At 53.9% G+C, this 12234-nt stretch overlaps 3 protein-coding genes across 17 annotated transcripts in view; all 3 read left to right on the top strand.

Annotated features, from left to right (window-relative positions):
• ACOXL (acyl-CoA oxidase like) overlaps positions 1-4775 on the top strand; it is a 360188-nt gene extending 355413 nt beyond the window's left edge. For 3 of the 4 annotated variants that reach the window (XM_021087042.1, XM_021087044.1, XM_021087045.1), the window contains exon 19: positions 3254-4775. In XM_021087042.1, the coding sequence (XP_020942701.1) occupies positions 3254-3454 (201 nt within the window). In that variant the 3' untranslated portion in view covers positions 3455-4775. The remainder of the gene's footprint in view (positions 1-3253) is intronic. The other variant, XM_021087043.1, reaches the window with a different exon arrangement.
• BCL2L11 (BCL2 like 11) overlaps positions 4654-12234 on the top strand; it is a 46206-nt gene continuing 38625 nt past the window's right edge. For 2 of the 12 annotated variants that reach the window (XR_002342157.1, XR_002342158.1), the window contains exons 1-2: positions 8166-8462; positions 9357-9751. Coding sequence is in view for 9 of the 12 variants with exons in the window: in XM_021085827.1 (XP_020941486.1) it covers positions 8197-8462; positions 9357-9751 (661 nt within the window). In the remaining 3 variants the exon portion in view is untranslated. 12 annotated transcript variants of the gene reach the window in all.
• On the top strand, positions 5295-7684 carry LOC110260116. The gene is made up of 3 exons (XM_021088387.1): positions 5295-5394; positions 6029-6725; positions 7274-7684. The coding sequence occupies exons 1-3, from the start codon at positions 5295-5297 to the stop codon at positions 7647-7649; spliced, it is 1173 nt and encodes a 390-aa protein (XP_020944046.1). The 3' UTR covers positions 7650-7684.

Here is a 12234-nt window from a genome sequence, read left to right as displayed (position 1 = left end):
GTCTCTGTACCTGTTGCTCAGCTTGTCACTTTCAGGCTGCCATAACACTGCAAGTGGGGTCCACCACCTCAGTTGATGAAAGCATAAACCTTCTTCTTTAAGGAGGATATTCTTTTTTTTTTTTTAAGGGCTGCACCCACGGCATATGGAGGTTCCCAGGCTAGGGGTTGAATCAGGGCTACAGCTGCCGGCCTACACCACAGCTACAGCAATGCGAGATCTGAGCCACGTCTGCAACCTGAACCACAGCTCATGGCAACGCCGGATCCTTAACCGGATGAGCAAGGTCAGGCATCGAACCTGCATTCTCATGGATGCTAGTCGGGTTCGTTAACCACTGAGCCACAGTGGGAACTCCAGGAGGATATTCTTTAAAGCTGTTTTAAATAAGAATTATCAGACATCACAGAATAAAGAGAAACCCAACTGGATCGAAGTGGCGGGTCCTGCACCCACCTACCCCTGTCTGATTTCACATACTGTCAATTCTGCACCCAGGTTCACGTGTAAATGGACAGTTTCTGCTTTGCTACCTTTCACAGCTTATGCTGTGGCCTTTGTATAATTACCTCACTCCATCCTCCCAACCCCTCAGGAGTAGTATGGACAGACTCTAAGCCTTGGAGATGAACTCCTGCTGGCCATCCTTGTTTAAGAAATCTTTGGGTCAGGAACCCTGCAGTCCTGGTGAAGCGAGGTGACAGAGGTGCCCTCCATTCCATCACACTGGCTGCCTCTAGTTGGGCCTGACCAGGCTCTGTCTGTTTCCTTCTACTAATGGTACAGGAGAACTTAAATTTTTACATGAGTGCAAATATTTTCTGTCTTTTTCCCCCATCACTGACACTTTGCTCTTGCTGAAGATTTCTTTTGGAGGCTGAAGTCCTTCACAAAGATGCTGAAGAAGTGAAGGATGAGGATTGCCTGCCATGGCCTAAGGGGATCTTCAGTGTCTTGGGAGCACTGGGGTGCAGGTTCAATCCCGGCTCGGCACAGCAGGTTAAGGAACTGGCATGCCGAAGTGTCAACCTAGGTCACGACTACAGCTCTGATCTAATCCCTGGCCTGGGAACACCATGTGCCATGGGGAGGCCAAAAATGAAAATAAATAAATTTTTTAAAAAAGAAGTGGAGAATGATTATAAGGCAAGTTCCTTTTTTTTCTGGCCATGCCCAGGGCAGGAGGGAGTTCCCCAGCCAGAGATCAAACCTGTGCCACAGCAGTGACAATGCCAGATCCTTAACCACTAGGCCACCAGGGAACTCCTGATTCTTCCATCTGGACCCTACTATCTGTGATACAGTCTGTGATAAATGGAGAAAGCGAGAAGGGGAGAGGTATTTCAGACAGCTCCAGAAATTTAGGTTTAGAAAGAATCTTCGCAACCAACATAACAATCTCCCCAGTCACCCAGCATTCCTCTTTAGAGTATCATTGGAGGGTTTGGTCTCTGAACACTTATACAGAAGGAAACTCTCTTCTTCACCAGCCATTGGCTTCCTTTCTCTGGAAAAACAAACAAACAAACAAACAATATATATATATATATATATATATATATATATATATATATTATTCTGTCTTTTAAAGTTGTGAAAGTACTGAAGAGCCAGCTGCCTCCTGTAATTTCTATCTCTGGACCCTTATTCTGGGTCCAGCACCAGGCAGACCAAACCCATACTTTCTTCCACACAAAGGTCATTTGAGTAATTGAATTCCCCCTATTGTGGAATATATGACAAGGATTGGTTGCATTTCATAATGCTAACCCCCCCCCAGGAAATTATTCTCTTGAATAATGACATTACAAAATGTGGAAGGTTTAGGGACTTGCACACCATCTCACGGTTTTGAACTCTGTGGGTAGAGGCATTGAGAGTTGACAGATTAGTCAGGGATTTGTCAAGAGTATTAATTACAAACTTTGAAATCTTGGTCAGTGAAAGTTCATCGTGGTGCATCTTGCAAATGTGATCAAAGTCTTTTCAGTACTGATCTGATGATGTTTAACCACAGTGTGTAAAAAATGAAGGTTTTCATTAGAAATTACTGATGTCATAGAGCACCTTTTAAGGGAGGATAGATTGTTGGACTATTAAAATCCATGCCCTTCCCCCATCCTCCCGCCACCTCTGGGGGACACCCCCCCATTGTCTCTGAACACCTGAAGTGGCATTTTGGACTGCTGCAAAGGAACTGTGGTCTTAACAGTGTTAGTGCAGCTCAGCGAGGGTCGCCACCATGAGGGCAAAGGTGGGGCTGGTGTAAGTGATGTTTTTAAAACCCTAAAAATAACCCATAAAACCTGGGGGCTAACTAATTTGGTGAGCGAAGGAAGTTTACAGCTGGCTGAAAACTTGAAAAATGGAGGAAAGTGGAAAGCAAAGCTGTTCTTCTGCCCTACCCTTTTGCCAAGTTTTAGAAAAACAATCTGTTATTTTTGATAGTTTTTTTTTCTGGCACCTAAACCATGGAAAATGAAATAAAAACACACTCACTGCAGCTCCTCCAAAACCACTGGCCTGCATTTCCCTCCCCCTTCTGTGGGGAAGCCTGGGGAAATCTTCTCTGTGCCCTCCTGAGGTTGTGGGAACTTGGAGGGTGTCAGCGGGGTTCCTTGGTGTTAATCCCCTCCCCCCAACAGGTAGCTGGGGCACAGCAGCCAGGTAGAAGGTGCACAAGGCTGCCTATGCCCGTTCTTAGTCCTCCAGTCCCACTAGGCAGGTGTTTCGGAACCGTGGCCAGCCAGGAGTGGGAGGCGCTAGTAGGGATAGAACTGGGGCAGGTCGCCTACACTGGTTCACCTGTTCTGGGGCTCTTTCTGTTCACTTGCCTCTGTGCGCCAGAGGGTGGCACCCCAGGCACTCTGGAGGTGGAGCGGAGGGAAAGGGAAAGGACTGGAGGTGGGGCGGAGAGGGGAAGAGGGGGAGAGGAGAGAGAAGGGCTGGAAAGGGGAAAGTCGATTTTGGTGTCCAGCTCCCTGCTAATTCGGAGCTCACTTCCATCCCTTTACAGAATCATCTGGCTTCCGCCAGACTGAATGTCACAGAATTAGTCATTCCTAAGATGAAAAAAAGTTTTGTGAGGGTGACCAGTAGCCTCTACCCTCCTGGGTCTCGGAAAATCGGAAGGGAAGCTAGTGTCAGCGGCTGCTGGGTTTGCCTGGGGCCTGGCGGGTGGGCGTAAAGCCGTGGCACAGATCGCTACGAGTGAGCCAACATCAGACCTGTCTCTTTGTGTCGTGTTTTGCAGTTGCTCGATTTGTGCGACTCGGTGAAGGATGATGCCCTGAGGGTGATCTCCGCCTTTAACATCCCGCACACCTCCCTCCACGCACCAATCGCTGGAATCCCCAACCCGATGGCTGCCTGGGCCTTCTACCCAGCACCTCCGCATCTCCTGGCCCGGGAAGGAGCGCGGTCTCCGCGGCCCAAGCTGGGAGCCAAGTTATAGCGGATGTGGCGGGAAGGGTGGTGGCGCGCCCGCAGCTGCCACTACGCTTCTCAGACGCCTGGAAGCTGGGGCCCGAGGCCAGCTGGCATGCGCTGCGCCGCGGCGCTCAGGGACTTTGGTCGTGGAGAGGGGATCCCGCAGAAGCTGGCGAAGCGCACTGCGGCTGTTGGGAAAGGGAGCCAGGCAGCAGCCCCGGGAGTGCAGCATTTTATCCGCTCCCAGTAACCTCTACTGGCCTGGCCACGACCTCTGCCGCCTTCAGCAGCAGATACCCCTAGGCTGAGTGGGCTCCCCTTTGAGCGCGCTCTAGAGCTGGTTGCCACCAAAGGTCTCCGGTTGTCAGTGGTGACTCAGATTCCCAGTGATTTGTAAAGACTGTGGTGCTGGGTAGAAAAAAAGAATAAAAGCATAAAAATCAAACACCCTCGGGCAAAGGTTCAGTTCAGCAAACGATGCTCTTCCAGTAAATCAGACCCCCTTGGGAACACAAGATCAGGGCAAGAGGAGTGTGAGCCTGGAGTTTTGCTCTGGGCAAATCACGACCTAGGGCTCGTCCTCCCAGGCAGACAGCTTCCTGATGGACCGCAGGCGTGGAAAACATTTTTACCAAATGAAAGTGTAACCTACTTTTGAGGAGATCATAAATATAGACAAAGCTTAATAAAGAAAGTAATTGTTGGTAAGGCGCTGCCGCTGCTTGCAGAGGATGGGGACTACACTGCCTTAAGTTGTCTTCCGAACTTGGAGAGCCCATGCCGGCGACGCCTGTGGTTCCAGCGAAGGCCGTAGATGTCGCCCGACTTCATTCTCCCTTTTCAGTCCAAGCCATCCTCCGTTCTCCCTCACATCTCGTGGAGGAGGCTGAAGGGGACTCTGCTCTGCTAGTGTCCACAAGGGCGACGACCTCCAGGACCGAAGCGGAGACCTACTATTTACCGGCCCCTTCTTACGCTGCCCCTTCTTGAGGTTGCGGAAGAGGGCGGGAAGGGCTTGCGGTCGCCCGACTCTGGGCTCTTGGCCGATGCTCCTCCGCACAGTCTGGGTTGCACGAACAGCCGCCTCCGAGCCGACCTCCTGGTTGTGTCCCAAATAAGAGCATTTAGACGGCAGCTTCCCCCCACTCCTTTGTTTTTTAAAGTGTTTGCTGGGTCACTAGAGCAGACGACGCGGGGGCGGCGGAGCTGCACAGAAGCAGAAGACAACCGTCAGGGTTTCTTCTGTGTGGTTCTTTTCCGGCCCTTGTCTGCGCGGTTCAACGCCACGGAGAGCATGGAGCAGTCTGGCGCGTGGCAGATTTGGGGCTCCCAGCAGGGCACAGCAGGTTGGTCTCTTTTCTCCCCAGGTACCACTCCAGGCGGTTAAGGCACAGAGTTCGCCTGCGGCCACTACCTAGACCGCTGACCAGAGCCCCAAGCTCTGTAGACCTCTCCCTTCTGTGTCCACTTAGCCGCGACTACACCCGCGTCCTTTCCCTTCTACAGCGAAATCCCCAGGGGGAGCCTGGCTAGCGTCTTCAAATCCCTCCAGGAACCCTGGTTCTCTTTTACTTCACTAAGGACTCTTGGGAGGATGCGCTGAGAAGACTTTAATCTAGGGACTGTTCTATCACGCTGACATCTGCTTACAAAACATAAAATTTGACCGAAGTAGCCAGACAGTGGGACTTGCTTCTTTGCATTGACTGACCCTTCCGAGGTGTGAGTTAGAGGCCCCTAAACAGGCTCTAATCCATCTAGCCTGGTCTCTCCAACAGACTTCCCCCCATTCCTCTACCGTGGGTGTCGGGAAAACAGGGCGACTTAGGGAGGGGCAGAGGAAAGGATGCAGGATGCGCATTGAAATGGCAGATAAGGGTGACGACCCAGAGGAGGACGGAGGCGTTTACCGAGTTTGGTTTCCCAGGGAAGGAGCGGGACTGGGGCCGCTGACGCCAAAGACTAGTGGGACGGAGGCGTGCAGGGAGGAGGGGAGGTATTGCGCTCTCCCTACCGCTCTCCATGAGCCGCCCGCCAGCCCACGGCCCTCTGCGCTGCCTTCTCTGGCCTTAGCACGTTCAGAGACGGTTTCAGGGCAGTTCTTTGAGAGCCCAACAAATCTCGAGGCAACCATCTGAGGTACCTTCGTCTTTTGCATCGGAAGGCCAGGACTCTTCTCGATCCTTTTCTTTTTTTTTTTTTTTTTTTTTTTTCTTAAAAGGATTTTCCCCCCGAAATCTTTTCTCATTTCCCTATTTTACCAGCTCTGCGCTCACTCACATCCCACCTCGCACCCGGGTTGCCTAAAAAAACATCTCTGGGGAATCGCTCCTGACCCTTTTCTCAGCTCTCTGGCTTTGCTTCTTACTGGTGGTTTCCTGCGAGAGAAAAGCTAGGTGCCCCTTGGGGTAGCTTAGGGAAGGCGCCTAGGAGTACCCGGTGAGGCAAGGGCGAGGAAGACGAGCAGCCTGCAGATGGGGCTCCCGCCCTGAGTCCGTACTTATGGAAGGGAGGAGAGCTAAGAGACGCCCCCCCCTCCCCCTGCCCCAGCTCATCCTTGGACCAACCCAGTCCCGGAGCCTGTCCCAGGGCAGCTGAGAAACTCCCGATATAGAGCCAGGGCTCTCGGGGCTCCTGAGGCTTTCCGCGGGCGGCAGCGGCGGGGTCTGGTTTACACTGTATTCGGAGCGCCCCCTCTGTTCCACGCGCACTCCTAGGCCACCGCTGGTTGGGGAAGAGGAGAGGTTACACTTTGAGTTGGGGGATGGGTGCGCACTGAGCCATCCGCAGCCAAGTCACTCCAGTAAACACGCCCGGCGGGGGCAGGGCGGTAGGCGCGCGCAGCGGGGAACCCGGCGGGGACGCCCCCGCCTTTACCTGTCAGAGCCTGCACGCGTCAGCGGCTGCAGCGGCGCGGAGGCGGGGCTTTCCAGCCCGCGCGCTGGGCGGGATTTAGCGGGGGCGGGGCACGCGGTGATTGGGCGCGGCCTCGGGGCCGCCAGCCTGAGCTGGGCTGCAGGGCTGCGCAGGTTTCACTTCGCTCCGCGCAGCCTCCAGGTCTCGAGCTTGCAGGAGCGTTTGGTCCCACGTCGCCGCCGCCGCCGCCGCCGACACCACCGCTATCGCCACCACCACCGGCTTCTCACAGTCGCCCTGCGCGTCCTGTTCTCTGCGGCCAGCATCGCTTCAGACTGCTGGGTTCGCCCCGCTCCCGCCGCCGCCACTCACTCGGCGCCCTTCCCCTGGCCCTCGTCCCCCCAATGTCTGACTCTGACTCTCGGACTGAGAAACGCAAGGTAAATAAATACTTCCGAATCCTGGATAGCAGGCCAGGTACTGATGGAAGATTGGCGGTGGAGCCAGCACGGCGCCACCTCCAGCCCGCTTCCCGCGCACGTGCAGGCGGAGAGGCGCGTACCCGTCCCGCTCATCCTCCAGCGGGAGGCGGCGATCTGTACGTGTTGGGTTCACTTGGGCAGGTCTGCTTGGGGGGCGCGGGGGAGGGGGGGCGGCGTCCGCGCAAAGCCTGTGAGCCCTTAGGTCAAGTGCGGCTCCGCGGGGATGCTGCAAGAGGGGGTGGTGAAGTGTCTCAGGCCCGCTGGGAGAGGCAGCGCTTGTTCTCCGCGCTGGCCGGGGAGCTGGGGCCGCCGCCCTGGACTGGGCTGCGCACCCGGCCTTGAAGTCTCGCCACCCTCCAGCCCCAGCGGCCCCGGACTAGCGGCCGCGAAGTATGAGCCGGTCTTGCGTCTATGCTTTTCTCTGGGGCGGGCCCGTGGTGAAGGATTTATGGAAAGGTGACGGTGTTTAAACTGAGGAGACTCGGCTTTTCCTTTTACTCATTCAGGCCGACGTTTCGGGCAACCGCTGCGTTCACCTTCTCAGATGTGTCTGGGGTCCCTGCCCCGTCTGCGGGCGCCCTGCGGATGATGCCAGACACACAATCCACAGACGGCGAGAGACCAAGGGCCTCCTCCGACCGCCGGGTCCAAGCAGTGGAGGAGCCGCAGGCGATAGAACCTGCTCTGTCCGAGAGCCGGGCCGTCTTAAAGACTCAGGCGTGCCTGAGCGCAGCCCAACCTATTCGCAGTGTTGGCTGGCGGTGCCTTGCCCTCGGGGACCTGTTACTCGGGGTTGGCGCAGGTAGTGAAAGGCCCGCCGGACGCCTGGCTCGGGGCCGAAAGTGTTCCTCGGCTGCGGCGGTCACGGGTGCGCGCGGATAAGCGCGTCCGTGGCCAGTGGTGGCCGCTCAGATTTGGTGCGTGTCCCTCGGTGCAAGCGGAGAAAGAGGGAGGAAGTTGGAGGACTATGGGTGGTGCTGCTGAGGAGGGGGCTGGCCCTTAGTGTCCCCATCCGAACAGGCCCCGGTGAGGGTCAGCGGCTGGGGACCGCCATGCGGCTCGACCGGCTATTTGGGGGCGGCGGGAACAGCGGAGGCGCCCGGCGCGTGGACGGCCGGGGGTGGGGGTGGGGGGCGGGACAGCCGGGGCAACCTCTGGCCCTGAGGCCCCGGAAACCTCCACGGAGGCTCCCGCCTCGGCCACTGCCCGAGCCGCGATCGGGCGGCGAGTTTGTCAACAATCGCCTCGCCTTTGGCGGCCTGTCGGGTAGGCGCCGCCCCCACCGCTGCCGACGATTGGCTGCAGCGCGGAGCGACCGCGCGAGGGCCAATTGGGAGCGCGGGCACCCGGAGCCGGCGGCGCGGGGAGGTCGGCGGTGCCGGCGGCGGCGGGCGCAGTGCGCAAGGGGAGGAGCGGGAGGAGGCGGAGGATGTTCCCGGCGGCAGCGGCGGCCGGGGCAGCGCGGGCAAGAGGCGCGGCGCGTGGAGCCCTCGGCTGCCCGGTGGAGCGCGGTGGCGGGAGAGCGGCGAGTTGCAAGCTTTGCGCGGTCCCGGCGTCTCCCAGCGCGAGTCCTGGGCTTTGTCTCCCGCGCTGCCTTCGTGGTGACGGTCGGGGGGTTCCGAACCGGCGTAGGGCGCGGACCGCGCGCCGAGGAGCCCGGGCCCGGACACGACGCTCCGAAGGGAAGGGGCGGACGTGAGTTTTGGCCTGACTGCCTTGGGAAGGGAGGGTCTTTGGGGTGCGGGACCCGCGCGCCCCGATGCCGCCTGGCGGGTGGAGTTACTTGTGGACTTTGCAGGGGGCGCCCGGGAACGCTTTCGGGGACCCCCCCCCTCCCGTTTGTAGGTGTGCACCTAACAGTGTGAGTGTATTTCGGAGAAGTTCTGTCGGGTTCAGCGCGGCGCGCTGCCCTCCCCCTTCCCCGCAGGAGGAGGGGCGCACGGGCCGGGAGCGGGAGGGACCGCGGACGGAGAGCTCAGGAGCCCAACAGTTCGGCGCTGAGTTACAAACTCTATTGTGACGCACTTACTACGACTGACGGCCCTTGCCAAACCTTCCTCAGACTTGCTGTCCTCAGCACTTTTGGGCAGAACAATGGGGCCGGAGCGGGGAACGCAGCCAGCCGCCTGCAATCGCTGCATCTGCGCCCGCTCCTGGGCTCCAGCGCTGTATCTGATCCCGGGAAATCAGAGCCTGCTGGGAGTTTCTGACTTACTCTAGTCGGCCCTGAGCAAAGAGCACATGTGAACAGACCTCAAACAAGCGGCCTGTCCTAAAACGTGTGTGTGTGTTAGAGCATCAATTCCACAAGTAATTGACATTGTTGCTGTGTTTTGTTTGGCGGCAAGAAGTTTAGTCTTCTCTCAACTCCCCAACAAAGATAATGATACCTTTGTTATTTAGGTGTATTTTTATCCTTATTTGGAAGATAGTATTGAGAACTGTTTCTCTTTAAATGTTGACTTCATGTTAAAGTATTTGGTATTAATGCTGAGGATTTTTAACGAATAGGTGAAAGTTTGCTCATTCACGTATTTGCTATAATTATTATTTTGCTTAAGATAATCCTAGTTTTAATTTTACTTGCAGAAAAAAAGACCAAATGGCAAAGCAACCTTCCGATGTAAGTTCTGAGTGTGACAGAGAAGGTGGACAGTTGCAGCCTGCGGAAAGGCCTCCTCAGCTCAGGCCTGGGGCCCCCACCTCTCTACAAACAGAGCGGCAAGGTAATCCGGAAGGAGAAGGGGACCGCTGCCCCCAAGGCAGCCCCCAGGGCCCACTGGCCCCACCGACCAGCCCTGGCCCCTTTGCTACCAGATCCCCGCTTTTCATCTTCGTGAGAAGATCCTCCCTGCTGTCTCGATCCTCCAGTGGGTATTTCTCTTTTGACACAGACAGGAGCCCAGCACCCATGAGTTGTGACAAATCAACACAAACCCCAAGTCCTCCTTGCCAAGCCTTCAACCATTATCTCAGTGCGATGGGTAAGCAATATCCGGGGTGGTGGCAGCAGAGGTGTGGTTGTCTGCGTATCTGTCCAGAGGCTGTGTAGCATTCAAAGCCCCTTCCTAGACTCCGTTGGCTGATTTGATGCCATGTTTTGTGGGGAGTGGAGCCTATACCAAGTAAAATATCCAGGCAACATTTTAAAAAGTTGTGCAGCAGTAAGTGGGGGTCCTTTGAGCGGATATATAATGAGTATATCCTGAACCTCTGATGCCTTCTTTAAAGTATCTATCTGTGGCAATTCATCCTAAGCACTAGGATTCACTCATTAATGATGTCCTGCTTGAAAGGGACTCAGTCTGTTACAGCTTAATAACTGAATGTGTGGAGAAAGGGATGACACAAGTTACATCATTTTCAAAAATGACATTTTAAAAAGATGACCTAGTTCGTATAGGCATTACCACCATAGAACCATGAAAATAGTTTGTTTTCTACTCATATTTCTCTTTAAGCTTGTTTTGTTTGCTCTGAGCTTTTGGACCTAGTGCTAATAAGATTAGATTGTGGGGTTTTGTTTCACAGTTTTAGAGTCTTGGGGAGGAGTGGCAAACCTAAATACCCAGAAAAATCTGGCTGTCCCATGGGCGAAAGTTGTGGCAGATTGGAGAACATTTGCCCTTGTCCTTTCAGACTGCCCGGGGTGTGGCTGTGAGGGTGTGTGGTCTCAAGGTGGTAGGTCTTCCTCTAGTGCCACATAATCTGAGAGTACAGATTTTGATGTCAAATCTGATGTTTAAGCACTGGCCAAGTCATTTAGAACTTTGAAAGCACCATACAAGCCAAATGAAAACATCCATGGGCTTGATGTGACCCCTGAGCCTCCAGCATGCGGCTTTGAGATCCTGGGCGCGTGTGCCAGTTCAAATCACCGTTCCCCAGGAGAGGAAAAGGTTCATGTCTTGATCGCCAGAATCTCCTTTACCGTTTGTCCAGGTTAGCCCTCCCTGCAGGAGGTGCAAGCACGTTGGCAGCATCGTCAGTTAAGAAATCCAGCATGGATTGCATTGAAACATAGATGGCACTTAAGCCAAAGGCTGATTAAAATCATCAGTGTAGACAGTTACCTGTTGGAACATGATGGCGAGTCTTGCATTTGCAAATACCACACGGCTCTGTCTTCATAACCATCCACAGGGTGGACTGTACACCTCTGTCCCCCTGTTGCAGAGTTAGAAAGAACCTCAGAACTTTGGTTGTCGGTCAGAAGTGGGGCGTACCTGGGGAGTGGCAGACAGATGTCAGAAGCACCCACTGCTATACATGATGGCTCTGCATCTCCTGCTCAATGCTGAATGACACTTTATCAGCACCCCTCCTTCGGGAAAAAGCGCTGAACGTTTTATTATTACTGTTACTCTAGGTATTGCTGTTGCTGTTCCTGAGCTCTTTTCAGCCTTAGAAGGTTGGGGTGCTGGTTTTTCTGCCCTTGAAAATGCTCTTGACTTTATGAGCACTTGCTCATTGGAAAATGAGTTACTAAATGAGTGAACGGGGCCTTGGGGTGTGCATGTTTAAAACTCCATATATTTTAAGGATCTTCTGGAAGCCATTATCATTTTTCCCTGCAGACCTCTGTGTGGCTTAGTGCATGGAAAATAGCTTCTCCTTCCCAAGAATATTCCTTTCTTAACCAGGAAGAATAGGTGAGGTGGTGTTTTTTTAACTATAGGGATAGGCATGCATGCTTTTTTTAGTTGACATGCTGTTTTGGGAGCTAATTATAAGGTAAGCACCGTTACTTGAGATGACAGATGTAGAGCTTTAAAGATCACAATCTAAATGATGAAGCCAAGTTATGGTCTTACCTGTGATGTATAAAGTAATGGATCCTGAGGTGTAATTTTAGAGTATGAACTACATTCCAGTCGATCGGTGCAATAACTTCGAGTTTAACGTGTAGGATTAAATGATACGTTCTAAGGAGTTTGAAGTTAATGCACCAAGGTAAGTTTTCAGTATTAAGTTCTTGGGAGATTGGTTTTTGGGGGGGAGAGGGGGGAAGTGCTGGCAGGAGGAGAGGACTTCGAGATCAGTGTATTAAAAGATAACATTTGCACTCTTTGTAGTCTATAACTTTTTTTTTTTTTCTTTTTCCTGGTCTTAAAACTGCTCAGTGCTTAGAGACCTCTGAAGTTCAATGAGTTGGTGAATTTGGGTTCTCTCCTCTTGACGGGTCAAGTTTAGTAGTCCTTACTCAGCTGTATCCATTAAGATCTTCAATGAAGCTTTTGATAATTTAGTGCACAATGCGTTTTTCACAAAGGAGTCATTATGATTGGTTTCAACCAGGGCAGCGCAAATGCGAGGTTATAAAGAGGTCCTCCTCGGAGCGTCCTTTATCCGCAGAACCGTTTTCTGCTGAGGGACCCAGGGTAGAGAGCAGTGTGTGTGGCAGTTGTGTTCTCACGTCTTGGTTCTACCGAGAAAGTAAATCCTTGTCTGGGGTTGGGGGGGTGGG

The sequence above is a fragment of the Sus scrofa genome, chromosome 3, assembly GCF_000003025.6.
Source record: "Sus scrofa isolate TJ Tabasco breed Duroc chromosome 3, Sscrofa11.1, whole genome shotgun sequence".
NCBI lineage: Eukaryota > Metazoa > Chordata > Mammalia > Artiodactyla > Suidae > Sus > Sus scrofa.
The sequence above is the reverse complement of the archived record's forward strand: the minus strand, read 5'-3'. Positions and strand labels throughout refer to the sequence as shown.

Bases quoted from the DNA above. Each gene is read 5' to 3' on its own strand.
- LOC110260116 (XM_021088387.1), top strand. From the start codon at position 5,295: ATGGCAGATAAGGGTGACGACCCAGAGGAGGACGGAGGCGTTTACCGA. The intron at 5,395-6,028 runs GTGGGACGGAGG...AGGGCAGCTGAG, and splicing joins GCCGCTGACGCCAAAGACTA to AAACTCCCGATATAGAGCCA. The intron at 6,726-7,273 runs GTAAATAAATAC...TTACTCATTCAG, and splicing joins CTCGGACTGAGAAACGCAAG to GCCGACGTTTCGGGCAACCG.